This window comes from Lissotriton helveticus, chromosome 6 (genome assembly GCF_964261635.1).
Source record: "Lissotriton helveticus chromosome 6, aLisHel1.1, whole genome shotgun sequence".
In the NCBI taxonomy this organism is placed as follows: domain Eukaryota; kingdom Metazoa; phylum Chordata; class Amphibia; order Caudata; family Salamandridae; genus Lissotriton; species Lissotriton helveticus.
The window spans coordinates 127,217,624-127,244,799 of record NC_136067.1 but is presented as its reverse complement, the minus strand read 5'-3'; the positions used below and the strand labels follow the sequence as shown (position 1 = coordinate 127,244,799).

The 27,176-nt window shown below is 43.3% G+C and overlaps 1 protein-coding gene across 1 annotated transcript in view; it reads left to right on the top strand.

Annotated features, from left to right (window-relative positions):
• Window positions 1-24,103, top strand: part of LRFN2 (leucine rich repeat and fibronectin type III domain containing 2) — a 1,621,598-nt gene extending 1,597,495 nt beyond the window's left edge. Inside the window, exon 8 of the mRNA XM_078647494.1 lies at window positions 21,701-24,103. Coding sequence (XP_078503620.1) covers window positions 21,701-22,625 — 925 coding nt within the window. The 3' untranslated portion in view covers window positions 22,626-24,103. The remainder of the gene's footprint in view (window positions 1-21,700) is intronic.
• The last annotated feature ends 3,073 nt before the right edge of the window (window positions 24,104-27,176 follow it).

Sequence of the window (27,176 nt, the reverse complement as noted above, 5' to 3'; positions counted from 1 at the left end):
GCACAGCACATTAGTGCAGTTGAGAGTTTGCATTTGGACTGGCTTTTTGAAGCTCCTTGTAGCCTTTCACAGGAGGCAGTAACTCACTCTCACTTTTAAAAGGGAGCTCGATTGCCTTGCAGACAGATGCAGCGTGTTACTGTACCTTCTTTTAACCCCTTTGGTGCTCATGATGAGCTCAGCTCGTCATGGCATACACCTCTCGGATGCTCATGACGAGCTGAGCTCGTCATGACCACACCCGTTTTTATTATGGCCCAGCGCAACAGAGGAATAGCTTCAGCAGGAAAGGTGTTAAGGGATTTCTTTGGGTCGCTAGAACCCTTTCCAGGACAGAGACCTCAGTAGGCACATACAATGTGCACCACCTTATTTGTGTCACACAATGAGTGTGCTTCTTCATGACCTATTTGCCCCTGTACCCATTTTTAGAAATGGATTTGTTGGTTGACTTGGGTGTCAGCCCTGGTCAAGCAGCAACCACAATCCTAGTCAGTGTAAGACACAAGCAAACTGCCAAAATAACCTGTGCTGAACCCCATGGTAGCTTGGTGCAGAGCAGTTTGGCTTAACTTAAAGGCAATGTGTAAAGTATTTGTGCAACACTTCAAACAGTAAAACAGTGAAAACCCCACACAAAAAGTTCCCACACTAGGTTAGAAAAATAGAGCAAACATATAATAAATAAACCAAGACCAAAATGGCAAAAATACATTCAGTAGAAACCGAATGAATTAAAAAAATAAACTGTAAAATAGCACCTAAAAGCATACAGCACCAACTGTGGATATCTGGTTGTGCTGGACGGGGTCAAAGTAAAAAATTCAGGCCAATCGCGATGAAGTACGGGTTGAATACAGTCTCAGAATAGTCCAGGCAAAATGTTACCTTTTTCGATTTTAGACCAAGTGTCCTGTTTTTATTGGAGAAGGTCACGGAAAGCAAGGAGAGGGATTCTGACAGTGGTCAGTGTGATACAAAGAGCAGGCTGGGTGTCATGGAATGGTGGGCTGCAGCTTTGCAATGGCGGTCCCCCTTCGCTTTCTGTACAGAGAGACTGGCTGGCATGATGTTGTGCTGATTTTCAGTGCGAGCAGCGCAGCTCCAATGCAAACAGGCCCATTCCCGGTCACGAAGAGTCCAAAAGCTTGATTTCAGGAGCTCGGTAGCCACATCAATGGTCCAGAACCTGAGAGGCACTACTTGGGGGTCAGGAACATGATCAAGAAGGGTCCAGGTGCTGCTGGGGAGCCTTTTAAGCCCTGAAACTCAGATCAGAAGGCCAGTAGACTAGCTCTTTGAGTCACTTTGGGGGCCTGGGTTCAAGATGGTATTGCAGTTCCATTTCTTCTTTCCTAGGCAAGAGGGCAGCAGGACAGCAGTTCCTTTGGAGCAGCAGTCCAGCAGAGTGTCAGTCCATGTGGCAGCACAGCAGCCCTTCTTCCTAGCGGAGTATCCATAGGTCCAGAATTGTCAAGAAGACTTCGGTGTCCGAGGTCCTTCATTTATACACAGTCATGCCTTTAAAGAGGGGAGAAGCTTCTAGAGGCATGCATTTGAAGTGCACAGAATCCCTGTCTTCCCTGCCATGGCACCAGACTAACTGCAGGGGTTATGCAACCCTGGTGTGGGGACAAGACATAGCCTATTTAAGTGGGGTTATGCCCTCCTTCCCATCCGGCCATTGATGGCCCTTTCCATCGCACCTAAGCTCCCAATATGTTTGGCTGCCTTGGAGGAATGCACAAAGTCCAACTAGGCACCAAATTACTAAGGAAAGAAAATGCCAACTTTCAAAAAGTATACCTATGGGCACATTCACACGCCCCCTCTGTCGCACTGCGTTGGGGGAAAACATCCCTCTCTTTTAACCCTTTAGTTTCATTTTGTCCAATTTCATCAGTAGAATTAGTAATCACATGATTTCCCATTTTTCATCACTCTTCAAAGCTTATTAGATCACTCCGGAGACAGCTTCATTCCACCGTATTTCTTTATTGTAACTTCTTCAAATGACACTGAGTGCCCATCAGGGATTTTCATAGCACCACGTACAATCAAAAGGTGAGACATATATTAGAGTAGGCTCATCTCACTATACCCAATGCATTTCGAGCCTGAAAGGATCTTCTTCAGGGCTTTCTGTAACAGATAAAAAGAACAACTCAACTGGCTATTTTCTGCTGACGTGTATCAATCATTGTTAACAAACAATATACCCACACCCACCATCATTCACATTATCCTGCAACTCCCATGTCTATCTCATTGAAACACCCGTTTACTAGAACATCATATGAATCCCCTTCCCCTCCACTCAATTCCCTTTCCCACCCTCCCTCTTGAACGATTACCAAAGCCTGTTGCCAAAATCAAATTCCTGACTCGTTCCTAATCTACTAAAGTCAGATCCAGATGTCAACTAAACAATCCCGCCCATAAACCTATGAAATGTATTCAGGGGAACCCAGCTTCCCTTTACTCCAACCTTTATCAATTATGAGAAAAATCCCTTGCCGGAGGCTGGCAGCCTAACCTCCTCATTCGTCTTTCTCATTTCTTCAAAAAATCTTTCGTTCTTACTACCGCTCAATCCGCAATTTTATACCAGGTTCCCACCTGCGTCCATCCAATCAACTCACCCTTACTAACCCCGTGACCTACACCCCCCCCCAGCTGCTACAAATGATTCCAAAACTACTGAATAAACTACCAAAAAACTGCAAATCCCACAATGCACCCACCAGTGTCATCCCATAGTTAGATGAAATAAACTAAATAAGAGCGGATATATACACAAATCCCATACTCCCCTTACTCCAGCCTCCCCACCAACCGAAATCCACCCCACAAACACTCAATTACTTATAAAAATGAAACGTGACAAAACGTAATTTGAACACATATGAAATCAATGAGATAGTCCATGTGTACAAGCATGAATGCGCTGGCATCGCTGATGAAGCACTATGTAATACCTGCTTAAACACACAAAGGTCAACTGTCCGTAGTCCTAGTGCAATTGTTCAAATAGCAGATCTACTGTTTATATTTCCAAGGAATCCACTCCAGTTATTTGTTATCTCCGCAGTGCTGCAACAATCCTCGTCTTAGGTTTCAAACTGTTAAACTCACCCACTGGGTGCAAACTGCTTTTGGGACAGTTAATGCTAAGCAAAAAACATATGACGAGAATGCACTCCTTTCCTTATTTGATTCATTTTCGAAAATCCTGTTGTGCGTTCAGATGCTGTACACCGCCCCAGCACACAGCTCATACTGAAAGTATATCTAAGGGCACATTCATGTGCCCCCTCTGTCGCACTGCGTTGTGGGAAAACATCCCTCTCTTTTAACCATCTATTCTTATTTTGTCCAATTTCATCAGTAGAATCATTAATTACACGATTCCCTTTTTTTCATCACTCTTCCAAGTTTATTAGATCACTGCGGAGACAGTGTCATTCCACCTTCTTTCTTTATTGTAACTTCTTCAAATGACACTGAGTGCCCATCAACACTTTTCACAGCACCACGTACAAACAAAAGGTGAGACGTATAATAGAGTAGGCTCATCTCACTATTCCGAATGCATTTCGAGCCTGAAAGGATCTTCTTCAGGGCTTTCTGTAACAAATAAAAAGAACAATCAACTGGCTATTTTCTGCTGACGTGTATCAATCATTGTTAACAAACAATATACCCACACCTACCATCATTCACATTATCCTGCAACTCCCATGTCTATCTCATTGAAACACCTGTTTACTAGAGCATCATATGAATCCCCTTCGCCTCCACTCAATTCCCTTTCCCACCCTCCCTCTTGAACGATTACCAAAGCCTGTTGCCAAAATCAAATTCCTGACTCGTTCCTAATCTACTAAAGTCAGATCCAGATGTCACTAAACAATCCTCCCCATAAACCTATGAAATGTATTCAGGGGAACCCAGCTTCCCTTTAATCCAACCTTTATCAATTATGAGAAAAATCCCTTGCCGGAGGCTGGCAGCCTAACCTCCTCGTTCGTCTTTCTCATTTCTTCAAAAAATCTTTCGTTCTTACTACCGCTCAATCCGGAATTTTATACCAAGTTCTCACCTGCGTCCATCCAATCAACTCACCCTTACTAACCCCGTGACCTACACCCCCCCAGCTGCTACAAATGATTCCGAAACTACTGAATAAACTACCAAAAAACTGCAAATCCCACAATGCACCCACCAGTGTCATCCCATAGTTAGATGAAATAAACCAAATAAGTGCGGACATATACACAAATCCCATACTCCCCTTACTCCAGCCTCCCCACCAACCGAAATCCACCCCACAAACACTCAATTACTTATAAAAATGAAACGTGACAAAACGTAATTTGAACACATATGAAATCAATGAGAAAGTCCATGTGTACAAGCATGAATGCGCTGGCATCGTTGATGAAGCACTATGTAATACCTGCTTAAACACTCAAAGGTCAACTGTCCGTAGTCCTAGTGCAATTGTTCAAATAGCAGATCTGCTGTTTATATTTCCAAGGAATCCACTCCAGTTATTCGTTATCTCCGCAGTGCTGCAGCACTCATTGTCTTAGATTTCAAACTGTTAAACTCATCCACTGGGTGCAAACTGCTTTTGGGACAGTTAATGCTAAGCAAAAAGCATATGATGAGAATGCACTCCTTTCCTTATTTGATTCATTTTCGAAAATCCTGTTGTGCGTTCAGATGCTGTATACCGCCCCAGCACACAGCTCATACTGAAAGTATATCTAAGGGCACATTCATGTGCCCCCTCTGTCGCACTGCGTTGTGGGAAAACATCCCTCTCTTTTAACCATTTAGTCTTATTTTGTCCAATTTCATCAGTAGAATCATTAATTACACGATTCCCTTTTTTTCATCCCTCTTCCAAGCTTATTAGATCACTGCGGAGACAGTGTCATTCCACCTTCTTTCTTTATTGTAACTTCTTCAAATGACAGTGAGTGCCCATCAACACTTTTCACAGCACCACGTACAATCAAAAGGTGAGACTTATAATAGAGTAGGCTCATCTCACTATACCGAATGCATTTCGAGCCTGTAAGGTTCTTCAGGGGTTTCCGTAACAGATAAAAAGAACAACTCAAGTGGCTATTTACTGCTGACGTGTATCAATCATTGTTACCAAGCAATATACCCACACCCACCATCATTCACACTGTCCTGCAACTCCCTTGTCTATCTCATTGTAACACCCGTCTACTAGAACATCATGTAAATCCCCTTACCCTCCACTCAACCCCCTTTCCCACCCTCCCGCTTGAACGATTACCAAAGCCCGTTGCCAAAATCAAATTCATGACTTGTTCCCAATCTACTAAAGTCAGATCCAGATGTCAACTAAACAATTCTCCCCTAAACCTGGGAAATGTATCCAGGCGAACCCAGCTTCCCTTTACTTCATCCTTTATAAATTATGACAAAATCTTTCGTTCTCACTACCGCTGAAACCGTAATTTTCTAAAAGTGTCATTTTCACAATTATAATTTAAAATACGACTTCACCATCATTTAGGATTGTAGATTAGGATTCCAGAGACACCAAACATGATCCAGTTATCTCTTACCATTTGGAAATTACACTTATAAAATTTAATAAGGTACCTCCAATGTTATCCTATAGGAGGGAGAATCCTTGCAGTACTAAAAAAACAAATGTAAGAGTGTTTCACTATAAGTACATTCCAAATTTTTAAAATACACTGCACCCTGCCACGTTTTAAGGAGAGAGTGCAAGTACTTTAGTACTGGTTAGTAGTGGTAAAGTGTACAGAGTCCTAAGGCCAACAAAAATTAATTCAGCAAAAAGTGGGAGGCAAAGGTAAATCATTTTGGAATGACCCTGCAGAAAAGGCTAGGTCCAAAACCATGTCTATAATTTGGCATGGGCAAAACATTTTCTCTTATTTGCATGGCTCCCAAGATAACAGAAGTGGCCACACAAGCCCCTGCAGCCCTTTGTAATACCATAGTGCCCTGGGGGCACTGCAAATGGACTCAAAGGTCTGATGTGTGGCAATGTCTAGAATGCAGTCAATATGAACTAATCACATTGCATTGGAACATTTCCTGTAGCCATGGATGTGTTAAGAGACTTATTATATATTTAGGGGCATATTCATCAAGAGTTTTTGATTGCCCTTGTGCCATGCAAGGGGGGAAGGGGAACACAAAACCTATAATGAGATTTTCCAAGCCAAGCAAGGCCATCTTGCGTGGTCTTGCTTAGCTTGCTAAATCTGGAGTAATGCAAGGCAGTACAAGGCCTTGCTTTACTCTGGCCTAGGAGGCCCTCCATGGGTGGAGCGTGGGCATTAACATGCATTCACCCATGGATTTTGAAGCATTCCAAGAATTGCCAATATTGGTAGATCTGGGAATATGTCATAATGCTACGCCTTCTCAGTGGAGGCATAACAAGGAAAAACATCTTTATTTCTCCTAATTATTTCCTCTTTCTACCTGTGCTGCATTGTGCAGCACATGTAGAAAGAGGAAAAGCTCAGAGGATTGTTTTTGTGCGGCAAGGTGTCTCTTCCTGCACAAAAACAATCCTACCTGTAAAGCAGGCACCCTTGCACCATGTTGCAAGGGTGCCTACTTTGGTACTAGGCAGCAGTTTGTATGCCAGTGCAGGCATACAGTAGGAATGCCCCAAACCTTGATAGATATGGTACATTCCTCCCAGCTCCTTTTCACGCAGTGCAGCAAGGTATCTTGCTGTGTTGCGTAAAATAATGTGAAATAATTATAAATATGGCCCTTAGTCTCATAAGTAACATATATACACTGTAGGATATATATACATATATATATGTGTGTGTGTGTGTATATATATATATATATATATATATATATCTACATATATCCAACTTTTTGTCGGCGCGAAGCATCCGTGGCCGCTTGCAGCGGCGGGCCAGGACGGGAGCGCCACTCCCAACGAATTCCACCACACTCGTTCCCTTTTCTTAAAGAACGACGTCCAGGCCAGCAAATAAGTTCAAAACTGGTGTTTTATTTCACAGCCCACTCAACGCGTTTCGGGAACCACTTCCCTTGCTCATGATCAAGGGAAGTGGTTCCCGAAACGCGTTGGACGTCGTTCTTTAAGAAAAGGGAACGAGTGTGGTGGAATATATATATATATATATACATACATATATACATATCCACACACACATATATATATATATATGTGTGTGTGTGTGTATATATATATATATATATATATATGTATATATATATATATATATATATATATATATTGCATTATGTAACTGCTGTATACAACCTCTTCTCATTTTTCTAAACAGTAAAGGCTGCATGCTTAGAGATCCATACGGGCTTTCTCTGCTTACCTGTCCATTAAATATCACCCACACAAATCAATAAATCGTGCTCTGTTCCTGCTGATTGCTGTATAATTGTTATGGTATCCTATTCTTAGTGCTGCCAACTGAAAAGTAAAACACCTAAAAGAAAGAATGCTATGATGTTGCAGGCTCTCTGCTCTGATCAATTTAAGGGGCTTAATTTGATTTAGAATTGTGCAAATTGACCGGTAATTCACTGCAGGGCTTTGACTAGCAACAGCTCAGCACATCTCTCCTGAGCAGCATGTGTGATGAATTTTGCTTAGAGATTCCACTGCTGATTCTAGTCTGAGGTTAAACCTCAAATAAAGAGCCACATAATAAGTCTTTTTCTATATTTTGTAGTTGGGGTTCACCATGATTCTTTGCAGCAAATATATAATATGGTGGAAAAATCATAAACAGAACCTATTCTGCACTGCTTGCCTGCAAAGGGCACTCATTGGTGTTACAGAGGGCCTGGTAAGGACCCTTCTATGATATTGACTAAATGACCGGTTTCAAGGGCCCACATCTTACAATGCAGCAATTTCCTAAATTGAATTATACGATAAGCATGCAAACCTGGAATATCATATTCATCCCGGCACATGTTCTCACCACAGGACATGTAGCAGGTGGACTACATGGTGCCACCACCACCACCATGGATGTGACATCTGGTAGGAGAAATGAAGGGTTCCAGTGATGCTTTAGGCCCCCTTTTCAGAGGAGTTTCAGCTGCAGGTTGGTGCTTGGATTTGTATCCTCCTAAATAGGCTCAGTACACTGTCAAAGTTGAGCTATGGCTGCACAGTGTTGCACTGCACCAGAGAAATAGGCACCCACTCTGTGTGCTGGACCCTACATTCACCTTCATGAATTCCCGCAGCACCAAGAACAGAGGATCTCTCTAGTTGGGGATTTGGCAGACACAATAGATATTTTTTATATCTTGCGTTGTATTGAACTGTGACAGGCACCGGTAGATGGTCTATCACAGAATTCCGCTGTGTACAAGATTGGTAGTTCATACCAAGGTCTTCATATCTGTACAATATGAGGGTAAACCAACATAATGGCCTTTTTAAACAACAGGAAATTAACACAGGACCCCTCTGAATTGAACAACTTTATGGCTTTGATTATGAATGCCTCCATAAGTAATGATCCCTGTGCAGGGAGAAGTTTACACAGGGGTCGAAATTAAAAGAGGGTCAGAGTTTATTACCTCTGATGATTACTGGGTGTGAGAAGGGCCGCATCCTCTAATTCAATTTCAGCAGGTCCAACCAGCAGGAGTTTAGTGGGTGTAAATGCCCATTAAATGCTGAAACAAGAATATTTGCTTAATATTCTCAATTTAAAACATGGAAAGTTGTAATGCTCTGATTACTTACCAGTAATCTTCATTACTTTAATTCTTCCTTCATCGTCCCAGTACTTACATGATTGGTGATTTGCATTATCACTAATACTGTTCACCTTTTCTTAAAGCTGTCTTTGTTTCCATCTGAAGCATAGTGATCCCCCTATAAATCCCCCGCCCTCCTTCTAGAAACTTCCAATTCTCGACCAAGCTCCTAGCAAGGGCTGATTGACAAATCAAGGAGAGTGGGAAGGTGGTAAGTACTGAGATGAGGAAGGAATAATAAGAGTAATGAAGATTACTTGTACGTAATCAGAGCATTACCTCCTCTTCTTCTTACTGCCAAAGCTAACACATCCCTTCATCTGCAAATGAACAAAGAAAAAACTGGATAGAGCATGAAGAATTTTACTCAACCCATACTCCTAATGTAATTACTGTATACATTTGGGTGCAATCAATGAGATTTACATATAGCCAAAAAGAAGTTTTGACCCAAAAATGTTAAACCAAATTGCTGGGTAACAAGCTACCATAAGCAAAAATAACACAAAAGCTGATATCCAATTTGTAACCCTATAAAAGCCAGAATTCGCGCTCCTGAGGCCGAAGCCGGGAGCTAGGGCACTCATTCTGAATTGTAGCTCCAGCTCTTTTAATTTCACCGCATTTTAAAAATCACGTATTTTTTTTCTCTGTGCAACTGCTACACTCTTACTTGACTGCATTTATACCTTCTTGGTTGCTCTCCCCTCTTGGGACCTCTTCTATCATTCCTGAGCCGATTTAGGGCTCGATAGGCTGACGATCCTCTCCCCCCCAGGCGCAGACATCGGGCGCCATCTTGTGTGAGGAGCAGGGCAGCGCTCTAGTGCTACGGCCGATTTGGGGCCCTCGCTCTATAAAATGAACGGCATTCCCCGTTCGCGCAGCTGGCCGGCGCAGCGGGCGCGCCAGAGGCAAGCCCGTCTGTGCCCGTCCGTGCCCAGCCGGGCCTTGGGCCAGAACTTATGCCCGCTTCTGCTGACGGTCATATCTGTTACTCATGGAAGGATCTTCTCCTACTGAGACCCCCCAAGAATACGCTCTGTCACTATGTGCATAAGCAGGAAGACACATATACTCATTGCGGTCTCAGTAGTCCACATTCTTGGGGATTAAATAGACGTAGATATCTTGGGGCATATTACCAACAGCTAGCGATAAATATCGCTATGTTGGCTGAGCGGCAATAATTTTATCGCCGTGTTGCGGCGATTTTTATCGCTTAGGAGCCTTGCTATTATCAAGGTTTATCTCCTAAGCGATATAAATCGGCCGAAATGCATGAATATCACTGTAAAGTCAGCGATATTCATGCATTACCGAGCTAATGCTCTTAGCCATGTTATCCACCTCCCATTGGATAACATGGCAAAGAACTGCTCAGGGCAGGTGTTAGCTTTTGGAGATATTCGCACTTAGCGCGAATATCTCCAAAAGTTGGTAATAGGAGATAGCGATGTTAGCGACTGTTTCCAGTCGCTAACATCTTGGCACGCCCACTTTGCATGTCATTAGTGATAAATATCTCTGACATGCAAAGCGGGGCCCAAGATGGTCGCTATCTCCTACTAGCTGTCGCTAACTGGTGTTAGCGACAGCTAGGTAATAGGGAGATAATTTTATCTCCGCTTTCTTGGCTTTTAAAGCCAAAAAAGCGGAGATAAATCCCTTGATAATATGCCCCCTTGTTGCTTACGGAAACGTAGTTAACCTCTAACTCAGAGGCTGACATTGTCCATGCACTCCCCCCGGGGTTTTTAATTCATTCTCAGACCAGGCCCTCTGGTAGAGGGGGCGGCCTGGCCATACTGTACAGAGATTACTTCGTCTGTAGAGTGAAGGATGGCTGCATCGCGGAGTCTGAAAGCTGCCACTTCTCCTTTCAATTATCTTCTACCACCTCTTTTACAGGCCTCTTAGTGTATCGCCCTCCAGGGAACTCCAGCCACTTTGTTAACTCTCTCCTGGAAACAGTTACTGTCTAGGCGTCCTCCGCCTCCAATTTTACCATTCTAGGGGATCTCAATCTCCATTTTAATGACCCCCTAGACATAGTGGCGGAGGACCTCCAACTCGATTTTAAATCATACGAGCTTCGACTAGTCAATACGGGTGCCACACATAATAAAGGCCACCTCCTTGACCCGGTTTTTACCACTATTCGGTCATTTCAGGCCAGCCCCCCCCCCCCCCCCCCTTCCCCCTCCCCTGGCCTGGTTTTTTGGTCCCTTTCTCCTGGCAGGGCGAGTTTGAAATACCACAATCCCCTAGTATATACACTTCTGAGAGGGCTTAGTCTAAGCTCTCCGTTGAAAATTGGACTCGCACACTTAAACATTCCATTCCTCCCCTTGATCCGTGGTAGCTGATACCAACCTTAAAAACTGGCTCACGAGCTCACTGGACCTAGTCTTGCCAAAAAAAAGACTGGGAAAAAAGATTGGGAGAGTAGGCTCTGCCTCCTGGTATAGTACCGAGCTCAGAATCTTAAGGAAAGGCTGTAAGAAGCTCGAGCGCACCTGGAGGAAAGACTGGAACAATGCAAATAAAGATGCATACCGTACTGCTATTAGGTCGTATAAAGTCGCACTTAGAAACGCCAAGACAGTATTCTTTGACGAAAGAATTAAAAGTTCTTCTAATTCTACCAGAGAAACCTATCAGATTGTCAAAGAACTACTGAAGGTCCCTGATCCCTCATTGTCTCAAGACACATCAGGAGCCAAATGTAATGAACTTGCCAACTGTTTCGACTCAAAAATTAAAAACATCTTAACTACCCTGCCTCAATCGGACAGCCATGAAAATGCCAGTAGCCTGCTCCCTGCTTTGGGCCCTCAGCTCAATGTTTTCAATCCAGTCTCAGTTGAGGAATTTCTTAAAGTTCTAGCCGTTATGAAAAGCGGTTCCCCTATTGACCCGGTCCCTATGCGGTTTCTCAAACAGATTGCCACTACCATTGCTACACCGGCAACTGAGCTTATTAACACCTCACTTTCCCAGGGCATTGTTCCGCCCAGCTGGAAAGGGGCCATTGTGAAGGTCCTTTTAAAGAAACCGCATCTTGACCCACTGGAGATGGCAAATTTTAGGCCGATTTCATTACTCCCAGGACTCAGTAAGATCACAGAAAGACTGGTGAATTACCAACTCTCCCACTTTCTGGAGTCTAATGAGCTACTGCGGAGCTCTCAAACCGGATTCCGCCCAGGGCACGGATACGGCCCTCCTCTCTGTCATCGAGGAGGCAAGGTGCATCTTGGATTCGGGAGGATCAGTGGCAGTGATCCTCCTGGATCTGAGTGCAGCGTTTGATACGGTTAATCACCGTGTCCTTATCCAGCGCCTGGCTGAGGTGGGAGTAAGGGGGTCTGCCCTGGCATGGTTAACATCATATCTGAATAATCGCACCTTTCAAGTTTGGGAAGGCAATTCACGATCTGCCTCAATCCCCCTCCAGTATGGCGTGCCGCAGGGCTCGTCTTTAAGCCCAACATTGTTTATTGTGTATATGGCCCCCCTGGAGGATGTGGTTGTCCCGTTTGGGATCAAAATTGTAAGTTACACAGACGACACCCAACTGGGCGTCTCACTCTCCCAACTTGATCTATGCCCGGACAGTTTTCGTTCATGCTTGACGAAAATACATGCCTGGATGTGTGATTCCTCCCTCAAATTGAACGGGTCGAAAACTGAAATCATGCTACTAGGTCACAATGTGACCTCAATACCCACCACCATCTGGCCTGCTTGTCTGGGGGATCTTCCCAGCCCAAAAAAAGAAATTAAAAGCTTAGGGGTCTGGTTGGAACAGGATCTTTCGTTCAAACGCACAAGCAAAAAAAACGGCAGGAATCTGTTTTGGCCTTCTTCGGTCTGCCCGGAAAGTCCTTCCCCTCCTCCCGCAGCATTCTAGGAAGCTGCTAGTACAAGGACTGGTTTTGTCCAGACTAGATTATAGCAATGCTATTTTTTGGGGGGCCCCTGAAGCCACAATTAATAAACTACAACAGACTCAAAATGCCGCAGCTAGGCTATTGATGGGTACCTCAGCTAGGACGTCAGCAAAACCAGCACTCAAATCGCTCCACTGGCTCCCCATACGTGAAAGGATTACGTTTAAATCTTTATGTATCGTCCATAAACTTCTTCAAGGTAAGGGACCCTCTATTATGAAGAGTCTAGTTACGCCCTACAAGGCTAATAGGCCCCTGCGCTCCGATAACGAGTGCCTGGCGAGAGTGCCAATATTTCAAGAAGGCACGCACAGGAGGTCGCCGCTTCTCCGTGAATGCGGCCTCACTGTGGAACTCCCTCCCCTTGAAACTGCGTGCGGAACCCTGCCATTTGCGTTTCCGGAAGCTCCTGAAAACCTTCCTTTTCCCCAAGTGACCCTCTGTTTTCCTTTCTTCCTCTCGAGCCTGATTCTAGTCCAGCGCTGGGATGCCTCCGGGTAGCCATGCGCTTTATAAAACCGGTTACATTACATTACATTACATAATGAATGCCCCAGTCCCCACAGCCAAGAAAGACGGTGTTCCTCTGAAGGAAGGAGCCTTATTGTTTCTGAGATACCCTTATCACAATCCTGAAGTCTAAACTCCTCTAAAACTAACATGCCGCCAACAGAGAAATAAATGGAATGTTCCTACCTTGGATGAAGAATTCAGTAGGAAGGCCCCAGTAACCCCTAGAAACGGAAGGAGTTTCCCCTGTAAACTCCCAACTGCCTTCAAGAGGCAACAAGAGTAGCCAGGTTTTTAGAACACTGTTTAACCCAAAGCAAACCAAAAAGTAGGCCAAATATAGCCCATCGGTGCTGCTCTCAGGAAGTATTGGCTTGGGCTTTTTTATGCAGGCAGTCCCTAAAGATTTGTAGGTGGACCATCTTACAGTGATAGTGTGCGCTGAATGTCTGACCGTGCTAACTGCTTTTTTTGTCTCTAGTGAGGCCTCACATCAGCTCTGTCAATTTTCCCATGTGATGATGTGCTGCTCTTCTCTGTGTTTTTTTCTTTCAAGGCTGGAACATGTAGCCTTGAGTAGTCCATTATAAAATATAACTACAAGTCCTATAATTCAAAGAAAAAACCTGGACTGGACCAGCACATCACACATGGAACTGGGTAACGTGGCAGCTGTGTTGTAGAGAGGGCCTGATACTGGAGCACCACCAAGGAGTATACAAAGTATGCAAGACCCACAGAGTGCAAGCAAGGGAAATTACCCCTTTGAATGTTGGGGTATTATCAGGAATCAATGCGCCCTTCTCGGCTTTGGGTCCTGGTGCCACGGCACCTAATGCACCAATGGTACTACCCCCACATCCTCTTGGAGTACACCCTTTCTTATCAGCACTGGCTTAGTCACAGTCAGGTGGGCAATAGGTCATCACTCATACCTGTAAATTGTACTTCGCTTACATTTGGTGCGTTGGGAGGAACCGGTTACGCCACATAGATTGGCTACTTCAGAAATGATTGCCTCGCAACATTTTCAGGTAGCTTGGAGGGAGACTCCAAATTTATAACCTCAGTAAGGCATTTTACTACTCTGTGTATTTCAAGCAAAATGGACAAACACCATTGGAAATGGAGAAATCTATTACATGGCCTGGTACGGTGGCACCCTTCTACCATCTAAGAAACTCTCTAACAAACCGAATGATGCATAGCCCAGTAAGCAAGCAACACTTTCATGCATGACAAGTCATGGGTTCCTGTGCTCTGTAGCAAAAGTTAAACACAATTGAATTAGGAATATTCATAGAAGTGTCTGCAAATGCAGATGAACAACGGAGGTGGGTTAATTGAGAGGGGTCTGCGGAAATGTTGCGACAAAGCTGCTGTTCTAAGAGCTCCAGTCACATTTCTTAATGGGCTGAGCCTGTTACTAACACATATTTCTAGCCCAATATGCTCAAAATAGCACAAAGTCATTTTAAGATAATATTTACTCCCAAAACCGGGAAAGATTTCGCCCAATTGTGCACGATTTAACCCAATCTGGCAACAATTGTCAAAGGTACAGAAAAAGAACAGGAAGCACTAGTAGAGGGAGGCAGAGGCGGCTACTCCACTAGGGCGGAGGAGCGTCGCCCCACTGCTTTCTCTTCACGCAGTACGAGAAGCCGCAACATAAAATGGTAATAACTTTCAGCTATTACCATTTAATGTTTGATTGTGGGCGGGCAGGTGGGTGGTGCTGCTTTGTGAGCAGGGCAGAGATGGAGTGGTGTGCCCACTCCTGAGTGTGCAAAGACTGTTTGGTCATTCCTCTGGGGCCAACCAAACCAGTCATGCACACTCTGCCCTTCTACATGGAGAACATAGCCTGCCCATAAGCCCCTGGCTGGGCGGAGTCCAGACCAATCACAACGCTGCTTGCATCGTTGTGATTGGCTTAGAGGAGGGAGCCTGACTGCCTGCTTTCTTTTCCTGCCAGAGGCAGGAGATCAGGACAGCAGGAGCAGAGAAGACGTGAGACCCGACCAGCGGAAAGGTACGTTTATTTTTTTTTATTATTATTAAATTAACCCACTGGTGCGGCCTTCCTGCGCGACTCCCCGCACCCACACCCGCTCCCCATGTAGGTCGCGACTCCAGGGGGGGATTTTTATGGGTGGATCCCTATGGTAGGGACAGAAGCAAAAGACAGCTTTAGGAAGTGGTGAGCAGTGTTAGTGAATGAGCCCATTTACGCATCAAGTAAGGAATGGAATGAGGAGGAGAGGAGGTAATAGTTGTTATTTACTACATGCAATAGATTCTGAATCCTGGGGAACTGGATTTTAACAAGTGCAATAAATATATCTGACACTCCAAACCAATCACTGCTTGTAATGGGACAGAATACATCACACATAATCTACATTTTTAAGTTTACTGGCACCTTCTCTTTGAAGATGCATGCTCCCACTTGCAGTAAAAATTTCATTTGGTAACAGTCCGCCAAGACAGCTTTAAAAATACTATGCAGTTAAAAAAAGAAACTCAGTCAGTAATGCCCCCATAAATAGACATTATTAATTTTCGCTTTGGTGCAGCATACCACCTGCAGGCAGCTTCAAGGAGCACCACTTCTGTCTGACATTGATAATGTAAGTTCGAATCAGTATGACTATAGTAACGCCTATAACCATGTAGACATAGCCTGCAAAAAATGAGTAGTAAATTGTATTTCAGGTAAAAATGGGAAGATTCTGCTTTAATGAATCCCAGTAAAATTGAGAATGGTGTATTTGGCCATGTATAGCGCCCCACTGCCATGTTGGCTCGGCTCACCGTGTACAAATATTTCCCACAAACATATATAGAACACGTTCAATATATGAAGTATTTCGCACACAGAAAGAAAATGAAAACCCTTCTCATATATTAAAGGTCTTTCACAGCAGATCTCAGCTCTCACATCTGTAGACACTTCATGCATGTGTATTTCTTTTCAATAAGCCAGATTACAAAATCATAAGTGCACACGTCGTCGTAGGATTATGCGTATGATTGTGCGCGGATTGCGTCGATTTAAGGAAAGAGCCTAAAACATTTCTTTTCAGCAACTAATTAGATTTCAGATTTCTAATCACAAATCTCGTGCCTTTGGCAATTCTGTTTCTGAGGCACTTTGTTATATATATTGGGGTATATTTACAAAGAATTGGCGTAGGGCAGCGCCAGAATTCATTTTGCTGCGCTGTCCTACGTCAATTGGAAAGCGCAGGAATGCACTATATTTACAAGATACAGTGCATTCCAGCCGCGGCCCGTGGAGGGTGTTTCGGTGGGGCAGAGAGGTGGGGTGGGGGAGGGGCAAGGTTGGGGGTGCTAAAAACCGGAGTATGGATAATTGAAGGTAAGTAAACAGTTTAAATAATAAAACGAATTTCGAAGCGCGCCCTGCATCGCAAAATGTGATGCAGGGTGCGCTACGAAATTCGTTTTATTTATTAAATTGTTTACTTACCTTCAATTATCCATACTCCGGTTTTTAGAACCCCCCACCCTGCCCCTCCCCCGCCCCGCCTCTCCGCCCCACCGAAACTCCCTCCACGGGCCTTTTCAGCCAGTGCTGGTGCATAATTAGCATCTGTGCGCCAACGCAGGCACCCTTGCAACAATGGTGCAAAGGTGTCTGTGTTGTTGGCATGATTGTTACTGTGCACCTTCCTGCAAAAAAACAGCCATTGGCGGTGTTTTCCTCTTTCTATGGGCAGAGGAATTGGAGGAGTGAGGCACTGTGGCAAATTTTGCATTGCTGAGCTCCACCATTTCTAAAATGGAGCGATGCGCCATATCTACAACAATATGGCAGACCCTGTGTTTTCCCTAGCTTTGGCGCTAAAATTAGCTGGATAGTGCAAGCACAAACACCCTTGTACCATAGGGCAAGGGTGCCGGAGTTGCAGGGAATTATTGTTTATGTGCAGGAAGGTGCCTCTCTTCCTGCACATAAATGATCACTAATGGTAATTTGTTACTTCTATATGTGCTGCATTCGGCAGGACCCATAGAAGTAGCAAATCGTCATTCTTTAATGTTTAGGGGCACCTTCCTGCACGAAAACCATTATTAATTGGCGTTTTGCTCTTTCTATGAGTGATCCAGAATTCAGCACAACTAGAAAAAAAAACAAAGAGAAATAAAAGTATTTCTTCTTTCTAACACCTTCTATTGCATGGCGTTAGTTTTTGATACTGTCTCAGATTTGAAGTTCCTTGTAATTCTGGGGCAGCGTCAAAAAGGGATGGGTGTTGCGGTAGAACGCCCATAGCAAAACACAATTCCACGCCCCTTTCACACAGATACCTGCGTGAAAGGGTACCATATTTACAAAGCAGTGTTAAGCCACAAAAAGTGACTTACAGATACTTTGTAAATATGGCGCAGGGCATTGCGCCATGGAAATGTCGGTAAAGGTGGCATGCCAGTGGCAGAATCCCCATGTAAATATGCCCCCATGTGTGCTGCCGAATGCAGCACACATGGAAAGAGGAAAAAAGAGAAGAAACAATGTTATATCTCCTCGTTACACCACCACTAGGGAGGCACCTGGTTTTAACTCATCCCCAGATTTATGCCATGTTGTAAATCTGGGAATGTGTACAAATCTGTGGGCGCTGCATGGGAACAACCCTGCTATTCCCATGGCACACCTCCCTGATGCAGTGTGAGGCAATGCAGTGACTTGCGCTGCATTGCCACACACCATATCTTCTAGGTCATGAAAAGCCAAGCCAAGTGGCTTTACGTGGCCATCTGTGCATCACCGGAACGACACACAAAGTGAGTGCGCAGGGCTTGTAAATAAGTCCCATTATTTATAACAGATTCTAGAGCCCAGAGAAAATCAATTTTATAATGTTTACCCCACAATTAAACAATATTTACTGCCGTGGAACACATATGGTCCCATCCTTTTTCGCCCACAGCTGTGGAAAATGTGGTAATTAAATATTATCTGCAGTGGCAGGCTCCATCAGTTAGTGTGTGTTTCTCTGAAGACCCTTTGTCTGTGAATCTGTTTTTGAGATTCACAATGACGTGTTTGGCTGTGCCAAAGGAAACATAGATGTGAAAAGTGCTTTGCGAATCAGGCCATGAGTATCCACTTTGAAGAGTGCTAAAGGCAAGTATTAGTTAATTTATGTATCAATGAAAAACGTGGCTATCAGGCCGCATAAGGTTTTAGACAGTATGCTCATTTTGAATTTCTTGAATGGAAATAAATACTTTTTAATTTCTGCTTGAAATGTTTATTGATGATTACATAATAGTCATTAGGCCCTATTGCTCCTCCATAGCAATCATGTACCTTATGATAAGGAAGACTCATGGCCACATTTATCTAGATGTAACGCTGCGGAATGCAGCAAGTCACCTTGCTGTGCTGCGTTACAGGGAGAGGGCAGAAATGAGCCATATTTATCACAATATGACACATTCTTGCGTTTTCCCAGGGCTGGTGTACAATGGCCTGCCTTGCGCCAATGCAGGCACTCGTGCACCATGATGCAATTCAATAGCTCGAAGACGGAGGTGCTCCACTGCTCCACTGACCGGATCCCGCGGGCTCTACCTACCGATTTTTGGCCTAGCACTTTTTCCGAACCAGTGTCGGCATCAGAGTCAGCTCGTAATTTAGGGGTAATGTTCGGCCCTAACTTACACCTTGACCTACATATTAATAAAACCACGGGAACATGTATGATGCTGCTCCGTATGCTCCGCAGAGTTTTGCCTCTGCTCCCTGCTCAGTCCAGGCCGGAAGTAGTCCGGGGGACTATTTTAAGTCGGCTGGATTATTGTAATGGTCTCCTTCTGGGGGCCCCAAAAAATCTGATAGGGATGCTGCAGAGGGTGCAGAATATGGCTGCTAAACTGGCCCTTTCACGACCCAGATCTAGCTCTTCTACTCTTGCCCTTCGTGACCTGCATTGGCTCCCGGTAGAACTACGGGTCCAATTTAAAGCGGCCTGTTTGGTATTTAGAGCGGTACACCTCTTGGGCCCTATCCCGCTACTAAACATGTTTGCATGGTATTCTGCCCCACGGCTTTTGCGGTCGTCATCGGCTCACCTTCTGGTGGTGCCTAGGTTTCAAAGAGTGAGGATGGGCGGCCGCTCATTTAGGGTGGCGGCAGCTAAATTGTGGAATTCTCTTCCACTCACTCTCAGGAGCTGCAAGGACTATCTTCCGTTCAGGAAGGCCTTAAAGACTTATCTTTTTCCCAAGTAATGGCTGCGCGACTGCTCTGGTCTTGTGCGGGGGTTCTCTGATCAAAGCGCCAGGATGCCCTCTGGGTGACAGGTCTGCGCTCTATAAGTATGCGAAATAAATAAATGCAAGTGTGCCTACATTGCATGTAGGATTGTTTTTGTGCAGGAAGTGCAAAAAAGTTATTCCTTATGGCATTTTCCTTTAAGTGTGCTGCAGAATGCAGCACATGGATGTAAGAAGGAGAAATAAAGATATTTCCCCTCGTTACGGCTTCCCTGGTAAGGTGTAGCATTTTGATGCATCCCCAGGTCTACCTGTAATGGTAAATCTGGGAAACCATTAAAATCCATTGGAGTTGCATGGGAACACCCACGCAACACCCATGAAGGTACTTTTCTGTTACATTGTATGCTCTGTACTCTGAACGCTTTTAGAAAAAATAAATATGAGATGTCATTTAGCAGCAAATTTTAGAAACTTTGCCTTTTGAAACTTCATGAAGTCTAATTAAAACATTTAGGGGCCAATTACGATGCGGTCGGAAATGCTCTGACCAAGGGTCAGAAACTTTCCGACCGCATCATAATATGCTGTTCGAATTCCTTTCCGACCGTCTCATTACGATAGAGGTGGTCGGAAAGGAATCTGACCGGTCGTTCTGGCTGGCTTCCAACAGGCTCGGAGAGACTGTCGGCCAGTCGGAATGCAGCCAGTAATCCCAGAGGGGGCTCTTTCATCCCTAGGGATGAAAATGTTGGGTTTCAGCAGCCTTTCTGTGCCGGCATTTCCGACACAGAAAGGCTGACAGAACTCGCATTTGGGACCCCCAGCTGGGACCCCTTAGGTGCACTGCCTCAGCTTTGAGGCAGGAGGGGCACCTACGGTGGCCCACGTTGATCCTTGCGCCATGTGGTAGGCAGCTTGAGGTGCCTGCAATGGGTTGAAGTGAGGAGCTGCACCTCCCGTTTTACAATGGGAGCATGCATTTTGGCTGATTTACGGGCCGGAATGCATGCAAATCCTAATGGGCCGGTCAGGACTGTCGACATGACCATGACCATGTCAGGCGGAGGCAACTCCGCCCAACATCAAAATCAGCCCCTAAATTGGTAAAAAGTAAGTAAAATATTTTTGGTGAAGGCTTTTGTGAAACAAAATGTTTTACAGAAAATAATTCAGCAAAACTTTTTTACAAAAAACGTTTGCAAGAAATGTCCTCATGCTAAAGCATTTGTAAGAAAATAATGTTGCCCCAAGCAAACATGAGTGAAGTACACCATCAATTGAAATTTGGAAGAATTCTGTTATTCACTAACTTGGCTAATAAGATTATAATTTTGAACACCTCTACTCCCAACACCACTTAGAACAGGCGTGTATGTTTTCATTTAAAAAAGAATTGAATCAGTAGCACTACCAATCTTTTAAAAGTTTCCATGTAGATTTTTATAATTGTAGTATCTTGTTGCTTGAGTATGTTTTCAATGGTCATTTATAACATGATGCAGTTCCAAGTTTTTAATACATTTTGTTTAACGATATAGACATTGACTCACCTGTGTCGATGATCACATGTTGTTTCCTGGGCAATTGGGGGTGTGGGGTGCAGTGACTCTAACAGCACTGTAGCGCTAATATACCTATCGAAATTTGGTAAAATTGCACCATTGTGTTGACAGAAGTCGGCATTCATAGATATGCCCTGCACCCCCCTTCATCCTTTTCAGGTACATGGGGCCCCCTCTCCTGGCACTGGGAATAGCTCTTAGAAGCAGTGATTCATGGGAGGGCTGAAGTCAGTCTCTCCACGGTCCTCTTTCAGGGTGATCAAGAACACTTTCACAGTGATGTAGTTCTTTTCTTGTTTCTGCATCGCAGAGCTCTGACTTCATGATGTCAAGCCTTTACTGTGAGTGAAGGCGTTACTTTGAGTAACCCACTAATGATTGGTACTGAATAGGTAAGATTCAGCTGATAACTCTTGTTTGCAGAGCATGTGGTTCTAATTTCAGCCAAATGTATACTCCCACACCAACCACATGTTCCTCAGTAATCATAAAACTTTGAAACACAATGTTGCATTGCTTTAAACAGTCTTTGTGGTCAGTAACCATGTCTCTACCTAAATTACAATTTTAAAAAAATGACAACGTTCATCTTTTTTTTATTTACAGGATGATTCCATCTACCAATAAAGCATTTGTGGTGAACAACCTGGTTTCTGGAACCATGTACGACCTTTGCGTCTTGGCCATATGGGACGATACTGCAACAACACTGACTGCTACCAACATAGTTGGCTGTGCCCAGTTCTTCACCCTGGAGGACTATCTGCCATGCCAGTCCATGCACAGCCAGTTCCTTGGGGGAACAATGATTCTAATCATTGGGGGCATCATCGTCGCTACTCTGTTGGTCTTCATTGTAATTCTAATGGTGAGATACAAAGTGTGCAACAGTTCCCATGGGAAAATGGCCAATGTCAGCAATGTCTATTCACAAACCAATGGTGGAAATCCTGTTTATAATGGAGCACCTCCACAAGTCAACCCCAAAGTGGTTGTGAGAAATGAACTAATGGAATTTAACTGTGGCTCTGCTCACAGCAGCGTCTCGTCATCGTCAAGTTCCATGAACAGCCAGGAGGGTGAAGACTATAGCCTTCCTAGTGACCAAAGCACACTATCAAATAAGTGGAGACCAGTTTCTAGATCAAAACATAACATTGATCGACTGATGGGTGCTTTCGCCTCACTGGAACTAAGGTGTCCGAAAAAGGAGGACACTTTGGAGTCGAGAACTTCGACGAAAGCCCAACACTCGGACAAAGAGCCTCTACTGGGCCAGCAGGACTCTAAATTCCGCAGCCTCCTCATGTTACCTCTGGAGGGTAAAACAAAGCGAAGCCATTCATTTGACATGGGGGACTTTGGTGCTTCACAGTGCTGTACTTACCCAAGAAAGATTACAAACATTTGGACTAAACGGAGTCTCTCTGTCAATGGAATGCTATTGCAATACGATGATACCGACCTAGCCGAGACCGTGCAGAGAGGGACATATGACAGTTCAGAATGGGTGATGGAAAGCACTGTGTAAAACTGTGCTCTTGTCAGAACATTGACGGACTCCTAATCTGCTGGAGGTCTTTTGCTGGTAAAGAGTGGTGAACAAAAGGGAATAATAGACATCTCTACTCAATATGGGGCATCAGTAATGTCAGCAATGCTCAACCTTACAAAGATGAGTGGATGAACTCTCCAATCACACTTAGCTTCAATTCCAAAAGGTTACATCCCCCAGTGGTAAGTTGAACAGGGTGAAAAATCCATTACAGTGGATTTGTCAGTAAAGGTTCAATAATTGTCAGGGAAATAAAGCATCAGATGGGTGAATGTCCCTTCCTTTCACTGTGAGCAGAGTCTGACAGAATACCAAGGGCACATGAAGGACTACAATGGACTTGATCCACCAAGTGAAACATCATCAGTCCATCGGAATGACATTTTGGTTTGCTTTTTCTATTTTTTTGTTTTACATTCAGATTTTTTTAGTCAAGCTACTTTGTTTTAATGTACCATTCTATCTCAGCAATCACTGTAAAATCATATAAAGTACAAAAGCTCGAACCAATTTTCCAGGCATTGAAGCCACAACGCCATATTCTATCTTGGTTTCAGCATTTTAAAATGCAGATTAAATTGGCTTGAGTCATTTTGTGAATAATTTTAATTCTTATCTATGCCAGAGATCCAATATAGAGCTTTATGTTTACAATATTAGATAGAGGGAAAAGAAGAGACAATTTTAGGATTGGTACTCCAGAAAAGTAAATGTGATTTCTCTTATGATCCCTCTCAGAATAATTTATATTTCTTTAGGTTGAGATATTGATACAGTGTGTCAAATTCTAAGGAGAGTGTCTCATTTTATGTGGAACAGGATTCTGTAGAACACTGGAATGGCTACATTTTCGATGTTAGGAACCTTTGCTAAGCCACAGGACATATGTGTGCAACGCAGGTAAGGCTCACCGTGCCTAGAAGGTAAATAGAAAAATGTTAAAAAATCATAGGGACAGTTTTATGCACATTTTGGCGTTTTAACTGAAATTTCTCAATTTCGGCTTCTTTTTTACAACTCAGTGTTAATGTTGGAGACTTGGAATTTGGAACTTGTGCAAGAAGTGTTCAATTTTAGGTTGAAGCAGCTGAGGAGAGGGCCAGCTGGGACAAGACACCCTCCCATCTTGACCATCATTGCTGAATTACCTGTGATAGCAACTGTCTCAGTTATTGAAGCATCTTGCTTCTCTTTGAACACCTTTTCTGGCCATTGAGAGACTTTTTAATTGCACATTTTGTATGGAACTATGAAAGTATAAGTATGCCGCGGGATTCAATGTATATTTTTTTTAACTGATGACAAAGCCCAGAGATATATTGTGACCTGGCTGTGTATTTGATCTTGTATCGTCACGTTTCCTACTCTGAGTTTTAGAAAATGGCGTCCCTGTGATCAAAATCAACCCTTTCTTTTTTTTGCTACGAAATGTACAGTAAAAAAAAGTTAAAACACATTATTGTCCTATTTCATTTTTATTTAATGATGTCTTTTCGATTGTAATATTTGAATATGTTAAGGAAATCCGCAAGACTGCTCAATTGAGTGAATGATACTTTTGTAAAATAGAGCTGTATTGCAAAGGCAAATGGACATTGATAAAGATACATAATGCATCAAAGGCAAACAAAATAATGTTGACCATTATTTTATCCTTCATATATGGAGCATCTTCAGCTTTGAAATCATGGACGCCGATTCACCAAAATGCCAGGAGTAGCGGAAGGGACATCATACACCCTTTGGCCTTAATGACCTCACAGGAAGTGACATCATATGACCTTTGACCTTGAATATTTCCAGTGGGATCACATGACTTTCACCCTGAAGACATCGCAATAATTGACATCTCTGAAGTTCTGTAATAACTGCGTGATTAGTATAACACAACACAGACAACAGTGCATTTAAGTTGCCACCTATATTTCGTGCCTGATAAGATCTTTGCAAGTTTGGAATGTAAACTTTGCTACGAATTGTAGTGAGTCAGATCTCAACATGGGATTGGTGTGGAGTTTCTCCCTCCGAGAAAAGTTTGGAAAAAATAGGTTCAAATAGTGAATTTAAATGCACAATTTTCTAAAAGCAGTGGAAGGACACTAATACATACTTAAGTCCTTACATGCTGTGCAAGTCAATGAAACCTGCTGCTCATGAGGAGTTGACTCCATTGCATTCAGAATGTGCTATGTATGATAAAATTCCCCTCCATTTTACCACGGCAAGCATTTTGTCATGAGTGCCCCTCAAACGCCATTGGGACCCCTTAGGACAATAATTAGCTACAATATGTCAGTGTCTGGTTTTTGCAATTAATGTCATCATATACATTGGGTTACCGTTGTATCAAATTTTCCCTATGGTACAGCCAGTATGTTGTTATGGTTGCTCTCCCACATATGCCACAGTTTTTCTCCATTTTGCCAATAAGTATCTTAAATGTGCTAGCACCAGCATTTTTCCATGGGCGCCTAATAGGTCAACAATTACCTCCAACACGCCAGCATAAGTATTTTTCACAGGTGCCTATCTTACTAACAATTGCCTCCAGGATTCCAGTGCCAGCATTTTACCTTGAATGCCTCTATAAGGCAAGAATTACCATCAGTATTACAGGGCCAATGGCAGACTAGCAAACAGAACACCTCGTTATCACTCATGTTCACTTACAAGCAATCACTCACACTTATTCTCACTCACTCTATCTCATTCATTTATTCTTGCACTCTTTCATTTTCACTCACTATATTGCACTCACTATAACTTACTCTCTCACTCATTCTTACTTTGATTGAAACATACTTTGTCATACTCAATTGGACTCACTCCTTCATTCTCGCTCACTCTCACTTATTCTGAAACACTGTCCCTCACTCATTCTCTCTCCTTCATTCACACCCACACTAACTCCAACTAACTCACACTTTCTCACTTGGTTCAGCGACAGGTGTTGTAAATAGAAAATAAACAATATGCAATACCACCTTCTTTCCTTTTGGTCAACCCTCTTTGACTCATAGCTGGTGTTTCCTTGTGCCAGTCCTTGGAAGCAGAGCTGGCATTATTCACTGGTATGTCCTCAGAGAGCAACCTTTGCCTTCTGCTCCTACCACAGAACCGATTTCTCTCTACCTGTTGCGTCTTCAATATATACTGTGTTCGACTAAACCACAAATAAGGTACTTCTACATAATTAACATTGAGTTTGTCCAAACTTCATGGGTACCCCACGTTTGTTTTTTTATTTTACAGGTGAACGACCTGTGCAATGTTGTTCAACCATCTGGTCCTTAGACGGTCAAGCACGTAACAATATCTTAAGTAAATATAACCCCTGCTAGTTACAGTGCTGTTAAAGTATGAGCTGCTCTTGCAGACCCAGTTCACAAATAAAAATTGTATTATTTAACAATGTAAGCCATCATAAATGCACTCATCAGAAATTTTAGGAAATATCCCTCACTCATCTATACGTGTCTCATTTTCTTTGTTAGGAATGCTTTGAAAAAAGTTTAATTTGAGTAGTATATGTAGGCACATATGTCACTAGCCCCCACAAGGCTCAACAATCTGACCCCCAAAAGGTACAATGGCTTCTGCGAAAAATCTGTGGCTCACTTTTGGTAGCTTTGGACTAACAGCAAGACTTTCGTCAAAGACAATGCATGTGCAATATGTAACCAAAGCAATAATAGGGTCAGGAAATAAAGAATGTGAAAGGTCCAAACAAGGTAGCTAAAATAGAACTGTTTAAAGAGTAACATTCTACAAAGTGAAGAAACTTGAAAATAATATCAGATTATAGCAAAAACATTCCATATTAAAAGTGGAAATAAAAAATCAAATCTGTGGGGTGTGGTGCCCGATAACGTAGGCATCCTTTGGGGCTGAATCAAGAGAGTAATGAGTTTTTGGTTCATGGAGTTCAAAGACTTCTCCTCCTGACTTCAACACATTTTTGAAGATTGGAGCATTTCTTCAGTGCAAGCCTGGAGAATGTGACAAAAGTCTGATTATCAGGCCTTCAACCATATTAAACTAAACAAACGTTGTTGGTGGAGCAAGCCCCTAAAGTATTACAAAATAAAGAATAGGTGCTTGAATCAGTAAGTCACAGTCACTCACTCACACTTATTCTCACTCTCACTTGCACTTATTCATTCTCACTATCGTGCACTCATTCTAACTCACTCTCTCACTCATCGTTACTCTGATTCAATCATACTTAGTCAAACTCGTGTACTCACTCCTTCCTTCTCACTCACTCTCACTTATTCTCAAACACTCTCCCTCACTCATTCTCTCTCCTTCACTCATGCTCACTCTCTCTCACATTCACTCTAAGTCTCACTCACTCCCACTTTCTTCTCGATCCACTCATACTTACTAACACTCATTGCTTCTTATTCTCACTCACTTGCACTCAATCGCACACAAGATCACACATACAGATACCCTCTCACGAACACATGCACACACTCTCTTGCAGACAAACACACACTCATCCACAGGCATGCCAAAAACAAA